This window comes from Anguilla rostrata, chromosome 11 (assembly GCF_018555375.3).
Source record: "Anguilla rostrata isolate EN2019 chromosome 11, ASM1855537v3, whole genome shotgun sequence".
Lineage (NCBI taxonomy): Eukaryota > Metazoa > Chordata > Actinopteri > Anguilliformes > Anguillidae > Anguilla > Anguilla rostrata.
Window position 1 is genome coordinate 24,604,840 of NC_057943.1, and position 16,673 is coordinate 24,621,512.

A 16,673-nucleotide genomic window follows, 5' to 3' on the forward strand; every position below is an offset into this window, starting at 1 on the left:
TGTGAGACAGGAAAAGAGACAAGAGGGCTTGGGAGGAGCTTGTCTTATTTGTTGATATGTAGAGTAAGCACTGAGATCTTAACCGGGTGGGGTGGGAGGGAAATCAACCCTCCCCTCTCCTTTTATGTGTGTGTGTGTGTGTGTGTGTGTGCATGCATAAATGAGTGTGTGTTGGAGGAAGGTCTTGCAGCATGAGAACACTGAAGGGGTTTCAAATACCTCACAGGCTAAAACGGGCTGATTCCTCATTTCCTCTTAGAGCAATGAATGCTTGAGTGTGTTTGTATGTGTGTGTGAGAGAGAGACTGACATAAAAAGAGTGAGTGAGAGAACGGGAGGATAGCAACAGAGAGTGAGCATGAGTGAGTGAGACAGGGAGGGAGAGAGAGGGGGAGGAAGAGAGAGAGAGAGAGAAAGAAAGAGAGGGGGGAGAGAGGGGAGAGGCATAGGAAGAGAGCTGCTGTGATTATTTTCATTTCTGTTTAATGGCCAGAGTGCTGTCAGCTCTCTCAGGAAGAAGAGTTCCTCGGCCCGTCGCTCGCTCTCGGTCGCGCTCCAGCCCTCCGCGACCTCCCTGCACTCGCCCTCTCCCTGTGAGCGCCACTCACCTGTCCGCTGCGCTCCCAACAACACGAGAGGAAGAGTGGGCGGGGGCGTTGTTATGCCGCTCTTCGCTGCCACAGCCTAGCGCCCGCGTGGATCGCGCTTTTTTCCGCCGTCGCTCCCCGGACCAGAAGAAGGAGCCATGTCGTCTCTGTACCCCCGGACCAAGGAGCTGACCCGCACCAGAAAGTCTCTGTCGGACTCGCCGCCCTCTTCGCCCTCCCCCACCGCCAAGAGTTTCAGAGTAAGGCACACGCTTTTGTTTACCCCCCAAGACCTCCCGCACATGCGCCCTGGCCGAGGGCACGGCTGATTCTGAAACGCTGCATCTGTCATCTGCTGGGGGGCTGCTGGGTAGAGCTGTGCGTGTAAACAGAGCCATGTGCGGATGCTAATAAGGACAACAAGCTGATGTGGAACACGGTTACGTGCCCTGAAACGCCACTTGTGCGAATGGGGACTATTAAATGGGGTGATTTAACGGCTTTTTTCGGTATGTACTGAATGCACAAAGTTACTTTGATTTGGCTCCACTTGCCCTGATGTAAGCAACAGGATGTAGCTGTTTGTGCCAAGAGTGTAAGTTGGATAAGGGGGGGATTTTAACAGTAGCCTGTAATTGTTTTTCAGCATGGCAAGACTGCAAGAATCAAGCATTTCTCCTAAGTATTGAGAAATAAAATCATTAATCTCTTTCAGTGTAGAGATTACAAAAAATGTGATTCGTGGATTTTAACAGTAGCCAATACCTGTTTTTCATCCTTGGCAAGGCAAGACACAGGCATGACTGAAACTTTTGGAAACATAAAAGAACTTGTGGAAATTTTAGGCTGAATTGACAGGTGCTTTGTAACAAGCAAGTTGACATTTTAAATGATTATTTAAGTATAATTTGAAGTGGAAACAATTTGTGCACGTGTCCGTACACTAGTGCCTGAGGATGGTTGAGTGACATGGCAGTGTAGTACAGTCCATTTGGTTTTGAGCTCACAGGTTGCAGGTTCTAATCCTGTGCTGGATGCTTTTGTTGCAGATGCTTCAGTATGTTACCCAGATTGGATTAATGATATATACAACTACAAGTAAACTGTGTTTGCCTGGATAAGAGTGTATATAAAATATAAATATATGAGTATACTTTAAGATATCATAGACTATGTTATCTAAGATTAAGATAATATTAGTATGCATAGTTCTGTGTGAGTGATGTATTTTGTAGATAAAAGTATATAAAAACAGCAGTAAAGGAAATCACTTATTTTAGTTTGTTTCCCTTATCTTTGATAGTTTTGTTGACTATTGCGTGTATTGGCATGGATCAAAGAAATAGCTTTAGCAAATCCCTTGACACCAAATCAAGGGAAGTAAGTGTCATCCAGTGACTTCTGTGGGAGGCGAAAGACCCTGCCTTGATGTAGCTCACGTTAGAACTCACATAAACTCAACCACTGAGGCGTTTAGTCTGTTAGTATCAGAAAAAATATTTCAGGACATTATGGTCGAGCTTCCTGCCACGCACAAAATATTCACATTTTGAGTGTGTGCACTTTGTGTGTGTCCATAGTTGGAACTTTTGAAAATGAGCATGAAGTCCAGGGACAGCTCACATGGTAATAGATTCTAATTCCCAGAAAGGCTGTTTCTGATCCTGACTGATAAATGCGTCCCCTGGGTTTAATTTGGTCAGATTACAAACCAAAGATCCCTTCGGTTTTTAGAATAGCAGCAAGCTGTAGAGTACAGAGTTCCTCTTACAGTTTGCCACTTTTTGAATCTAATGAAAATGTGCACTTGGACAGCTAGAAAACCCCAAAGAATGTACTTTTCCCTTATTGGAATTAAATTAGGAAGCCAGATTAGTATAATTAGCTAAACTGTAATTGGTGCTAGGAGCTTGCAAAAATATCTGGGTTCATAACTGGTCTATAAAATGAAAAATGTAAAATAAACCAAACCCCCATCAGCAGATATATGGTTCGTGCTATGGCCATGGCCAAGGTAGCAGGGAAAAAAACTGTTGGATTATATATCAGTGAATACACATACTGGCAGAGAATACTAATCAGAACATATGCTGTTCTGTTGTAGTATTTGTCTAGCCAGGTCTGGGGAAATGGAGAAGTGCACACATTTTGCTTCTGTTACTAGCTGTATTTGACCACAAATCTGCATTGACAATAGAGGAGAGCACAATGTATTCTGTGCTATGCAATATCAATTGCCTATGAGAGAACAGACTCAAACTAATAACACGGGAAGCCTTTTATTCTTTGTATATCTCTTATGAGCATGCACTTGCATGCTCATGCACAAAATGCCAACATCTAATGAATTCAGTGTAAGAAGCACAGCAGCACTTATCTAGTAAGATAGCTTGCTAGACATGTAATTTGAGTGTGTGTGTTTGTGCATGTGTGTGTGTGTGTGTTTATTTTTATTACTGGCTACTGGGGGCCCCAAAGGGCAAAATGACATCAGACTAGACCTTTGAGTCTTCAAAGCAAACTAATAATAAGACCCCTTCTTCTACTACAATTAGACACAGAAGAACTGTGGTAATTTCTGCATAGTTAGATGCTGGCATTAATTATTTACTTTTAGATTACGGTAAGCAACATTACATCCCCAAACACACACCAAATGAATGAGTCCTTATAGAGCAAGATTATAAATGCCGATTTTGTAAACAATATATTTCCTGGTTTTTACTTACTGAAAGAAGAACCATCACGATATTTTAAACTGTGAACATCACTATTCCAACCCAGGATCTTCATCAGGATCTAGATCATGGGTCATCTGCACTAATCAGGGACTGATTAAACACGCTCACTGATTAAACGCATTTCTACCTCAGAACCTCGCAGCACCAATCACCATCTCCTCTGTTCTGTGGTAGCCTAATCCTGATTAATCCCAAACACCTTATCTCTGTAAAAGTAGCATTCTGAGGATTTATAGAAATCCATCTCATTTCAACTAGCTCCGGTGACTCACTGACATGCTGCTGCATTAGTGGTTGAGGTGTTTAATGGTATTTGTGAGGGTACAGCATACCTGTTTTAAGGTTGTACTTTGCTTTGGCTGCATAACCTTTTAGCTGATTAAGCCGTTTGGATCAGTACCGACATTCCTCTGCCACCTTCCTGTTTTTATGCTGTTCAACTGTTGGGTCTCTCTCTCTCTCTCTCTTTCTCTCTCGTGTACTCGCTTGCTGTCTCAAGCACTTTCCAGCTGAGGACAGTTTGTTTGTGGCACAGGTCTAGGACTGTGGTCATTTAGGGGGTACATACAAATCTGACGTGAAATCCTGAGCAAAACAGGCCTTAAAACACACCGTGGAAGTGAGATGTGTTTATTTCGGCCTTCCGAGGCTTGGGCAGCTGGGCTGACCTTGATTGCGCCACTTGTTTACATTCTCTCCAGGATAGCAGCTCAGAGAACTGCGGCGATTAAGGGAAAAGTCCCAGAAAGCAATCCCACATTTCTTGCACGGAGTCCTCTTCCCTTCCATGCCATACATCCACACTTGAGCTCGGGTGTGGAGTTTCCATGACGCAGGCAGTGCTGTGTTGACTCCCAGCTTCTTCCTTTCTTTTCCTTGAAGAACAGAGAGCCCACAATGTGATTATTTTTAGTCTGTTCTCTCATTAGTTACAGAGGAGGACAGGGAATTTCTGTAAAAGGAGAAGCAAAAGAGAATGTGCACAGCTACGCTAACACGTCATGCAAAGAAACAAACCATGCATCATGCCCCTTAATGAGAAGAAACAAATGGCCCGGCCATGACCTTGCCAGTGTCCCATGGATGGCTGGATGACTACACAAGATAGTAGCAAAGGGAGGGGAAAAAGAACACATTAATGGGAGGTTAATTTAAGATGTTTACTCTACCAGCGTTTCTTAAAGTCGAGGCCAGAAAAAAGCAGACAATGAGAAAGAAGAAAAGAAAAAAAGAAAGTTGCCTGGGAAAAGCAGCAGTGGCTTTTATGGTTATGTTTATCGAAAGTCATTCCGGTGTGCGATGCTCATATTTTCCGTTAGGGAAAGCTGGCAAGGATTTCGGACAGCTCCCGAGGGGGGAGGGAACATGCCAAGGAGTCCTTTAAGAGATATAACTCACAGCAGGGCCCAAACACGCTGGCTATAGGGTCTGCACTGGCCCAAAACTTTAGGTCAGAGGTGTAGGAGGGTATTATCAAAGGCCCGCTGCTTATTAACCAGACAGGGGCTTAGCCACTGCCGGGGGGGGGGGGGGCAAGGATGACCCAGGAAAGCTAGCCCACTATCAAATGGACTGACAGAGATTAAGAATCTCAAAGTTTGACATTCTGTATCTGGGTTTATGACAGCCTGGTTCAGTGTTATTTTTACCTCTGCAGAATGTGCCTGTGCTGCTGCAAGGCCTTACATGGTTTACTGAGCTTGAAGCAAAAACACTGCGGTTTTTTTGGAGGAACCCATTGGAGGACCAGGAATACTGCCAGCAGGTGCCAGATTCACAGATACAAGCTTCTTGAAGCGACAGACATGGCCTGTAGTTGCACTCTGGCCTCGGCTCACTGACAGTCAACGCCACATGCAGTGCCTTTTCAGCAAGCCTCAGCCTGGTCTCAGCACAATGGATGAAGATTGTGGGCCAAAAATAAGGATTAAAATAAACAAGTGACTTGAAAAAGATTCACTCACATGTCTGGGTTAGCCGTTCGCTAGTTATCTTTAGACATTAATTGGTGCAAAGATTTTCGATGATCCTCAGCTGTTGAACGGTGCATTGTTAGGAGGGTATGTCACTGATGCGGGAGGGGTGCGGATGTGCATATCTGTTACGGGTAATGCAATCCAAAGAGGTGGCGTCGGCAGGAATCACATTTTTAGGGGAGGCGGCCTTTGGCTTGGTGCGGAGGCCCCTGTGAACTGGGGGGAAGGAGGGGGCTGTATTGGTGCCGAACCCCTCTGGAGGAACGGGAGTTTCGTTTGGCTCAGCTGCTACCGCACACGCCCACCACTGCGGGACCCGTGGATCGAGGGAAGGTGGGAGGATGAAATGAACGAGAGAGGGAATGAAGAGAAGGAAAGGAGTGCCAGAAGGAGGAAGTAATGGGAAAAAAACAGTGAGGGAAAGGAAGATTGGGCAGGAGATAAAGAAGAAAGTTTGGAAAAGAGTGAGGTCAGGCCTACTAGGGTGACTGTCAGCATGGTGGCCAGGCCTTAGGCCCCAGCTGTGTAAGCTGAAACCGCTGCTTCAGGGGGAAACTGCACTTTCAGTTTCGTCGAGTGGGATTAATTATCCCTCCACTAAAGAGCCGGAAGAGGTGCATTGTGGGGAGCTTGGAGGACCACACACGGGCGGATATAATAAATAACGCTTACATCAGAGGGGTCCCCAGTCTGAGCGCTGACCCTGGCTCTGGCTCCCGCTCATTGGGGGTGACAGGGCCGGGCTCTGGCAGCTGGCTGGGGCTGCAGTCTGCATTATGACCACATAAGGCCAGGCAGCCCCAGAAGCACAGCATAAATATTTACACAGAGGAGCTGCTCACTAGGGGTGGCCGCCTGGACTCAATGAGACTTTGGCTGGAGCTTTGAGCCACCACATGACTGGACACACACATACATGTACACAAACGCACATGTTCTCACACACTGATACACTCATGCGTGTATATATATATATATATATATATATATACACACACAAACACATATGCATGTGAACACACACTCAGAACACGCGTATATGTGCATGAATGCAAAGACACACATACATACACACATCATATGTACTCGCAAGCTTACATACACTCAAAACACATGCACATATGCTTAGTAAATGCACAGACACACGCATACGCGAATAAATGCATATATGCAAACGTACATACATACATACATCATATGTACTCACAAGATTATATATATGTGATCATATATACACATATATATGTATATATGATCATATATATGCACAGTCTCTCTCATACACATACACACACACACAGTAGTTTAATGCTGTGGCTCGAGGCTAAGGTGACTAGCCTGCTAAGCCTGCATGGCAGGCATGTCCAGTCCTCAGCTGGCATGCGAGACTGAGCAGGATGACTAGAGGCGCTCAAATTCCTGCTCAATGAGACACTGGGTAGAGGCCTCAGAACTGCTGCAGCAACAGCTGTGTTCTGTCATTTACGCGGACAACTGCTCCATCACGTCCAATTAGCGAGCGCTCGTGGCTTTGAGGCTAGGTTTGTGAGCAGCGCAGCAGTTAGCTGCACAATAAGTCTGTTTGTTTTACATTCTCTTTTATTTTGAACTACAAGAAAGGCAGTCTGGGTTGCTGAGCATGCCCTAGTATGGCACTGAATGAAGTCATTAAATGGCTGGGCCTCCATCAGTCTCTCTCACCATCTGTTGCTTTTTAACCTGAGTTGTTGCCGTCAGTTTCTCAGCATTCCCATTAGAGTTTGCTGCTATAACCACAATGTTGTGTGTTTTTATCGCCATGTAAACATGATAAAATAATTCACCAATGCAAAAAAATATTTTGTTCGTGCAAGGTTTTTGTCCTTCAGCACCATCAGTACAGACACAATTTCCAGTAGCTGTCTCTGTTCCCCTAACGTTTATATGCATTTTTGTATTTTTTCAATGTCTTCTGTTCCACTGGAATATCCTGTCCTATATAGATTGCAGTGAGGTGTGTTAACAAGAGGCACAAGCCACTTTCTGGAAGTTTCTAATGTCTTTGAGCTGACAAAATCTTAGCTCTGTAGATATACATTAGCAATCAAGCACATAGCTTTGGTACATGACAGCTGTCAATGTGTAAAATGGCTTTCCAGGCCTAGTAGTAGAGGCAGAGTGCCCATGTCCAGGCAAGATGCAGTCCTGTGTATTCTTGAGTTCATAGGTAAATGGCAAGCCTGTATGGACTGAATGACCTGTTGTTGCCAAATATGTATTACATTGTATTGCATGTGGTTACATAATGACCTTATGACATGTTTGTTGATGTATGTAGCTTACATGGTTTACATATCATCCTTTTAAATGGCCGGATATTCGCCGAAGCGACTCTGGTATCACGCTAAGGAGGAAAACATCCATGCCCTGCCTGGGGTATGAACCTGCACTCAAAGTGTTACAACCCAAGTCCTTTACCCATTACTGCCTCCTCATAACTTGATAGCTGTAATATTATGGAATGGAATGATTCATGAAATCATTTGTATTACATCATTTGGGGTAGATGCTCCAACTGCACTGCTGGCTCAGGCTGTGGAGACCCCATAGACTATAGACAGTTTTCAGATGTAACACGTCTGCTGTTTTTGTTTTTTGGCAGAAGTCAGGAGACGATTCCAGAGCCTAATAGCAGCAAGCCCTGTCGGGTGTTCGGGGCCCTCTCTCCCCAAAATCTGACCTGCCAGGCACACATAGGCCTGGTGCCAAAGTGTGACCTCTGGCAGGACGTCTGAGAGGGGCCAAGAATTCCTTCATAGCAGGGACATGGATCTGCTGTCCCGAAGGGCCGCACTGCCTGCTGGTTTATGATGTGTTTGGGCATTTAACTGCCTGGTTTAAGTCATTAATGGGACTGAGACCTTGTTTCCAACACCTAAGTTGGCTGCTGATTGAAAGGAAATTGCAAATACCTGCAGCTATTGCAGCTGTCCAGGACTGGAGCTTGAGATCCCTGCTCTATGGCATCTCTCAGCCCCCGCTTTCATCTTCCCAGCATTCCTGAAGATTAAGAGCTGTCCTGCAGCCTGGGAGAATGCCCTAAAAATCCTCCTCCTTTCTCAGAACTGTCCCATCTTGCTCGAATGAGCTCAGGATGGAACCAGATCCAAGTGAGAAAATGTAGGGGCAAGGGGACAGTCAGAGATGCACAAAACTGAAACTGGAGTAAACAACACCAAAAAAGGCAAAATCTCCAGGATCACTGTCCACCATGAGATGCCCTGTGACTCTAGAGGCATGCCGCGGCAGCTTCAACAGTTCCAAATGAAACGGGCCCTGAAGCCCGGAGAGGTCACAAGAATTTTTTTAAAAAAGTAAATAGTAAGATTTAAACTCAAATTTATTAAAGTTCCCCTGAAAACAGCCATGCATTTGTCATTCGCAGTTACATCACGGCACATCCGGGTACTTTCCTGAACTCTGACCTTTCCCTGAGAACGTCCTTGACAACTATAGATGTCAAACTTCCAGCTTATAACCTCCTGTTTACATCCATCTGTGGACGCTAGCTAGCCTTGGCAGCTACCAGAAAGTAAACAAAATAACTAAATATTACAATATTCTCATGTAATACTACTGATAGGCACTCCATGTTTAGACTTGTCTCTGATACAAACATAGCACTGACATGCCTCCAAAACCTTTGCTGCATAACTATCTAGCTAGCAAGCAATAATGTTTGCCTTTCCTAAAAGCTATGAAAATGCATAGCCTTCATGCATTGGACGTGTAATGTTTATTAAATGTGTTAATGTTTGTTTTTCAAAATTCGAGATGTGAATGCTTGAAATAACAAACACAATGCTTTCAGCTTTTTGTGAATAATGTTCAGCGTTTACATCTTAAGCTTGGTGGTGTTGAAAATTCAGTGTTCTGTGGGCCCATATAGGCAAGTGGTTAGTGGGGCAGCAGTGAAAGGAGAGGAGAGGGCCTCATGATAGAATTTTGAAACGGGCCCTGTGAGCCACAGAATGTATCTGTGTACCTCCCATAATTGGCTCACATCTTTCTCCTGATCCTAGGTTTTATGAATTACAACAGGACATGAACTGCTTCAGGTGAATTCTGTAGGATTCACATCAGTTCGATGTAGGCTTGGACAACTATTCCAGAAATTTAACAGATCTGTCTTCAGCACCTGGGGGGTCCCAAGTTCCCAAGGAAAAATAACCATAAAATATGATGAAACAAGGGGAACCATTTCAGGCTAGCCAAAGAAGCAGCTGGTGAAAACGTTTTCTCTTCAAGCGTACAGTTCCCTTCTACTTTCAAACATCTAAAAACCATCAAAAGTGGCACAAATGTTCTATATGAACATGGATGATAAAAAAAGCAATAATCCCTTATTTTATTTTGTAAAAACTGTAGTTATTACAATTGAATGTTTACAGTTATTGTTTTACCTTCTACTGATATAGAAACATAAAAGAAGCCACAGATTTCCTTTCTGAGAAATATTTATCGAGATTTTCTTCCTGAAATGGTGAAATTACACCATTGTAAAACGCCCAGGAGGAAACTGGTCTGACACATGCACTACACAATAGTACAACAGTTGTCACGTTTTTTTATAGATCCATGATTCCAATCATAAAATCTTGGTTTGGGCTTTTGGCTTTTTCCAACATCCTTTATGAATCATTTGTAGACTATTCTCAAAGTCATTTTGATTGAGCACTCTGCCCTTCTAGTGACACAACTGAGATGTCAGTGCCAAAATTGCAGTTATTGTGTACCTGACTTTGAAGGTACACATTGAACTGTATATTTTTATTGTTTACTACCAGCATTGTAGCTCCTTCACTCCAGAGTATCAGACAGGGAAAGTCCTTTGGCCTTGATTATCACGGGCCGGATCCATGTTCAAAATATTAGAAAGGGAAATGGGTGGCTTCCAAAAATAATTTTAAATGGTTCTACCTTCTTTTTTTTTTTTTTACACATTTTTTACATAACTGGCACAAATGGTTATTTGGTGATTCATCTTGTGTCAAGGGCTGAAGGATTCAAGAGACTGCTTTTGCACTCAATTACTTTTTCCTGGTGTGTGTGACAGGCAATTTCATTTCCACTATAGCCACTACAAGCATATCTATGTGTATCTGTCATTGTGTGTGTGTGTGTGTGTGTGTGTGTGTGTGTGTGTGTGTGTGTGTGTGCATGTGCATGTATCCGTGTGTGTGTGTGTGTGTGCGTGCATGTGCGCGTGCATGTGTGTGTATGTGTGCGTGTGTGTGTGCAGACGATTTGAAGGGTGTATAGTCTTCTTGACAAATGAGGGTTTTTCTCTGTTGGTGTGGATGGTGGCATCACAGTAGTGGGATTTCCTGATGGCACTCGTAAGCAGGAAGCAGCGTCTCACTCAGCAGTGAGCAGAATCAGCAGGCCTCTGATTCAGACTGCCACAGAAGAGAAGAGAGGCTCGGTGTGTCGGAGTGCAGGGGTTATGCTCCATACAATGTGCAAATGTCGCCGTAGTTATGATAGCATGAAGATGGACTTCACTCTGAGCAGAAAAAGTAGGGGTCGTGGGCCGGCTGGCTGGCATAGAGCAGGGATATGGATGTGGTCAGCTTAGGCTTGCTTTTCCCTGCTGGGCCTCTTCAGTCCCTGCAAAAACATAAAAGACCTAGTCACTATCATTCAAGTCTAGAATGACCCAACCATTTTACATTACATGCATTTATTGTGACCTCCATGGTGTTTGGGACAATGACTTTTTTTTCTTGTTTTGGCTTTTTAGTTTTTAGATTTGTAATCAAACAATGCACACAAGGTCAATAACAAGGGTGACAGCTAGGGCCAGCATGGAATAATTTAGGCCCCATGAGATGGCAGAACTGGCCAGGATAATGGGGTTTGGGCCCCCATTGGCTTCCACATCATCTAAGCGGGCACCGAAGTCATCCATTGGAAAATGTTAAATAGAAACAGAATAGTAGGTGACAGGAGAATCAGGGTCTGACATAAACATGGGCTTTTATTAGCATGATGTCATTGACCCACTGATAGCAATCACCCACTGAGAGATTAACAGGGGCTTACTGAAAAGGCATAAACGGAACAAACTCTGCCAGTCCCAGGAATGTGAGCGGTGCATCACATGGTCATTGGTGTGCTGCCAATCCCTTCTCCTGTCACATGTAATGTTGATATAAGTGTTGTTTGTCATTATTTATTTGTATATTTATTTATTTATGTTTACCTTTTCCTCAAAGGGAAGTATTTTTGACCAGAACCTTTTTTTGCATTGAATTGACATTTTTTGTTTAAGAATTACATGCTGCAGCCTGCAGATTAATAGTAACTTTGCATTTAAATATAAATCTGTTACATAACAGCTTTCACATATAGTTTGTTTTTTCAGTGACATGTTGTTTCTCTTTTTGTTTGCAGCATGATAGGGCATCTAGGTAAGTGGATTTTCTCATTTTGACCTCATGATCTGTGGTCATTGCATTTGCCTTAATATGTTTGTATGTTCGCCTGTATGTTTGTCTGTCTGTCTGTCTTTCTGTCCATGTCAAAGGTGTACAGCAATGAGATTTCACCACTTAAATTGTAAAATCTCTTTGGAAGCTGCAAGAGAACTATTTAGATTTTCTCTTACTCGAATGAAAGTGTTCTTTCTTTGTGGAAAAAAATATTCTGCCATCTTGTCCTACTCTTTATGCAAGATGGAGATAAAAAGATTTATATTTTTTCTTCACAAAAAAACTTTTGGTAAGTTAATTTTTGCCAATTTGCTTAACTGTTGTAGATTATCACAAACAGTAAAGAGCCAATTTCTATAGTTCATGTTCTGCATAGTGGGAGTGTTTGTGCTGGTCATTTTTACCATTCAAACCATCATGGATAAGCTTAGGATGTGAAGAGGACACCTCATCCTAAATCCGCTCTCCAGAGGGGTGGCGTATTGTTGAATTCTCCACTGCTCTGCAGGCTGGACTCCGGTTCTGGCTCAGGGGACAGTGCCACAGACCGGCTGTTGGGCCGAACCAGCTCTTACACCCGCCGTGAGAACAGGCTGGCATCGCTGAGCAAGGCGGACGATGATGCCAGCTCCAAGGACTTTAAGAAGGTGAACTGACCCACTGCGTGATTCCCCATGTTCCCCCTTTATTCTCCAAGTCTTACGCCCCTCCCTCCAAAGTCATCCAGTCAGAAGAGTTTTTACATTTGACAAACTAGGTTGCGGTGCTGAAAGGGAAAATTTGTGGAATTCTTGAAGATTCCTTGTCCTGCTGTAAAAGCCCTGCATCCACTGATCCACTTGCAAGAGGGATCATGGATCCTACAGTATATAGAGGAACATTTGCTTCAGTAACACTACACTGATGTGTTGTCATTTGAATTTGGAATTCAAATTAAGTTTTTTCTGCAATAGACTGTGAAACTCAGTAAGTCAAGTCAGGCAGGCGTGTTCTAAGAAACGTTCAAAAACTCCTTGTTTTTCTGGTAATCCCAGAACGCTGCTCCAGTTTTCCGGACCTCCTCAGTTACTGGTTCCCAGCCCTGAGATTGCATGTGTTTTTGCAGATGTACGAGGACGCCTTGGCTGAGAACGAGAAGCTGAAGTCCCGGCTGGAGGACAGCAGGCAGGAGCTGGCCAGCATCCGAACGCAGCTGGAGAAAGTCACACAGGTGCCCCGCCGCCGCTCTTTACTTATGACCCCCTGAAGTGCGTCTCTGCTCCCCTTTTCGCCTGAGACCCCCCTTTCCCCTTCCTGCATTAACAATGGGATCCGGCACTGCCTTATCCACACGACTGACCAGGCCGGAGCACGAGTGGCTCGCTAACCGTGATGTTTCCACCATGTTCAAGGGAGTGGAAGATCAAGAGGAGACACCAGGGAAGATTAGAACCGGAGGAAGGCTCAGTCATCCATGTTGGTTATTGGCTCGCATTCAGAGGGAAGCTGTATCACAACCCGACCGGAATTCCAAGATTTTCTTTTCTTTTGTACAAACGCAATTCAGATATTTTGTCTTCCCACAGTACAGAAAGGCCGAGCTACGCTTGTGGAATTTGTGGAACAAACTTCCTGCAAAGCAAGTCTTTGTCTGATAATTGTGCGCTCTTGTGTTTCAGAAACAGGACCGAATATCTGAAAGGTCCAGTGTGCTTGAGACAGAGAAAAGGGTACATTCACCTCTTGTTAATATCATGATGAGAGAGGTAGCACAGGCTTCACTTTAGCCCCTTCTTCAGGGAAATGAGCATTCTCATGCATCTCTGTGCATCTGTCTACTCTCATTACCTTTTGTCTCAATTATCACTTTTTTCCCTTCCTTCTCGCTTTCACTTTGCTTTACCATCTCTTGAAAAATAACATCATTCTTTTACACTTATGTAATCTTATACCGTGTTGCCTCTGTTTTCCCACCTTCTACTTTTATCATCTTGTCTAATGTCTTTCAGTCATTCTGTACAGCATTCATTATTTATACCATATTAAGATTCAGGGCAGGACTTGAGATATATTTTGAAATAAGAAAACCCCCCTGGATCAAATGAAAAACATTCCATAAAAAGCTTTCAGCAAAGAGTCATATCCTGTGTGATGACTTAGCAGGTTTGATTGAACTTCATTATAATATGATATCACATTAATCTTAGAAAGTTAAAATATATGTATTGAATAGCAGGGTACAGAAGCTTAAAAAAAAATCATCAATAAGCAAGCTGGTCTTGAGTAAGTCTGGTGTGGTGCTTATTCAAATGAGTGGAGCAGCACTGACTGCACCTTATCTTCTCTCCCCTGAAGGAGAAGCGTGTCCTGGAGAAAAAGGTCTCAGAAATGGAGGAAGAGCTGAAGGTGAGGTCCAGTTAGATATAATGAGCACCACTGAGGCTGGCACTGCTGGCTCAGCACTGTAAGCTGGGCACCAGGTTCATTAGACACAAGCCATGCTTATCCCCCACCTCCCTCCCCCCTACCTCGCCTCCTCCAGGCCTCCTACAAAGCACAGCTGCAGAACAAAATTACCTAATTCTGGCTCTGGCTAGTCAGCGATTGTGTCAGCCACTTCACCTTGGAGTTCTGACTTGCACGTCCTTTGGCTGCCGGCGGACAAGTAAAACAGAAGTGATACAATGTTTCAGTTCCTGAGAGTATGGTCATAGAAGGGCAGACGTACATACATTTGAACAGTTTTTTGAATGTATAATGTTATGGATAACGCATAGCTGTTTTGAGGGTGTCACAAGGATACAAAGATAATTTTGGACAGTGTTCTCAGATGCTGCAAGGTATTTTTTTTAGGACTCTCCAAAATTGGACCCAGCAACATGTACTGTCCTGATTAGATTTGGGTGCCTGTGGAAAGTCCAATTCTTGTCAGTCACAAAGCGGAGTAGTTCACTCTAGGCCCGATCTAGGCCTCTTGCCAGGATACATCAAAATCCAGATCAAATTGGTTTGTAAATTGGTTTTTATTTTTACAAATTGTGTTAATGTCAGTAAACCGCAAAATCACTAAGGTGTATAAATACATAATATTACATTTCTATTATACTACACCTGTCCAAATCTGATGCTGTGGATCACCAATTTCAAATCTATTGCTTAGGGTATGAGATTTTTGTGGGGATGGTAAAAATTACAAAAAATCTAAATTTCTAAATGTCATTGAAATGAAATGCCTTCACAAGCAGTTTGCCAAGGTAATTTTGGTGATCGCTGAACTTGCTCGACTGTTTATGAAAAAAAATGAGCAATTGCACTTAATTCTGAATTAAAGTTAAGGACAAATTTTGATTGAATCCAGGTCAAAGTTAAGGACAAGCATTAATGTTAGATTGAATCTAGCCACGTGTGTGTGTGTTGCCCTGTTGGGAGAGGGCAGTGGTGAGTATTTGACCCCGTGTTGTCACTGTTACCCCAGCAGGAAGGCCCAGTGAGATTTCGCTGTGGCTATCAGCCCTGAGAGCAGGGCGGGCAGGCGGGCTAGCACAATGTTGGGGGCCTGCGGTGAGTGGTCGGGGGCGTGGGGGCCTCTCAAATGTGTTCATTTCCTCACGCGCACACCCCCTCTGAACACCCAGCGGCCATGTTGTCTTTCTGCCCACCACCGCCAGCGCCTCTTTGTTTTTCTCTCCCGTTCTCTGGGATTCTCGGTCATTCGCTTCACCGTGTCCTGAACACTCTCACAGTTAGAGTTGGACCAGGGCCATCTTCCTTTCTGCAGAAGTGGCCGTGTCACTGGCCAACCAACAGACAGGATGCAATGTTAAGGAAGTGCTAATTCTTAGTATTTGTTGTGAATGTGGCTTTTTTTTCTCACAAATGAGAAAAAATCATTTATCATCAAAAATAACGATTTGTGGTTATTATTATTAGCAGTTGTAGTAGTCATGTGGGTGCTGGTGCCGATGCTGTTGCTACTGCTATAAAATAATCCAGGACTGGGATCCATTCAATTTCTGACTGCTATCAAACTGATTTTTCTAACACTGACACATACTGTATATTCATAAAGAGTTTTTTCCTCTTATTTTCGAAGAATAATAGGAAACATCACATTTTTGTTTATAAAGCATTCCTAAAATACTCCAAGTGCAAAAGGTGAAATGAGAAGTTTTGTAGTCAGTCGGGTTTTCACTGGTAAAAACCTCAGCCTGGGTTTTTGCATCCACTCACATTTACTTCTGTGCACACTTTTGCATGGCAAACGATCAGTGGACTCATGCAGATCGTAATGAAACGCCTCACGCTGAGTGCCTGTTAAAAAGGTTATATCTCATTTTACTTGTCTGCTTTCCATTCTGTGACCTCAGTGTGTTTGGGAGAGGTGTAATGTGTCAGGTTATGTAAATTACCATTAAGTGCAAGCAGATGTAAAACTCCTCACCATGACTGTGTCCTCAAACTTCAAACTCTGTGGTTTCGGGCTTGTCTGGTGTGGTTTCTCCCCATAACCACAGCTAACCCCAGTGGTTTTATGTGCTGGTAAATCGTTCTTGGCACGACTGCTGTTCACCATGAAGCCCTTCCGAAACAACTCACTGAATAAGCAGCAGACTTCCTCTGTCACATACAACTAGCAGACCAGAAAGTCACAGGAGGTCCAGCTCTTCTGATCTGTGCATTTCTGTCTCACATAAATTTTCCGGAGAGAGCAGTCTTTTAGTAGATCAGACTATTGGACGGGAGTGTCAGTGAACTTGAGCTACGTAAGTGTTTTGGCTGCCCTGTGTGTGTCGTGTAGAATGTCTGAAAAGTGAGTGGCATCATTAAAAACCTGTTATTATTAATTGTGTCTCCACCTCCACAAAATTAGTTTTCCCCCCTTTGACATCGCTTTAAAACTCCCTAGATCCCCTGAAT

General features: G+C 43.7%; 1 protein-coding gene across 10 annotated transcripts in view; it reads left to right on the forward strand.

Annotated features, from left to right (window-relative positions):
* Positions 1-16,673, forward strand: part of LOC135234362 (protein phosphatase 1 regulatory subunit 12B) — a 39,297-nt gene that overhangs the window by 17,212 nt on the left and 5,412 nt on the right. Inside the window, exons 1-7 of one of the 10 annotated variants that reach the window (XM_064298904.1) lie at positions 162-847; positions 11,740-11,756; positions 12,286-12,424; positions 12,883-12,987; positions 13,397-13,399; positions 13,436-13,486; positions 14,112-14,162. In XM_064298904.1, the coding sequence (XP_064154974.1) occupies positions 746-847; positions 11,740-11,756; positions 12,286-12,424; positions 12,883-12,987; positions 13,397-13,399; positions 13,436-13,486; positions 14,112-14,162 (468 nt within the window). In that variant the 5' untranslated portion in view covers positions 162-745. The other 9 variants (XM_064298897.1, XM_064298896.1, XM_064298899.1 and 6 more) reach the window with 9 other exon arrangements.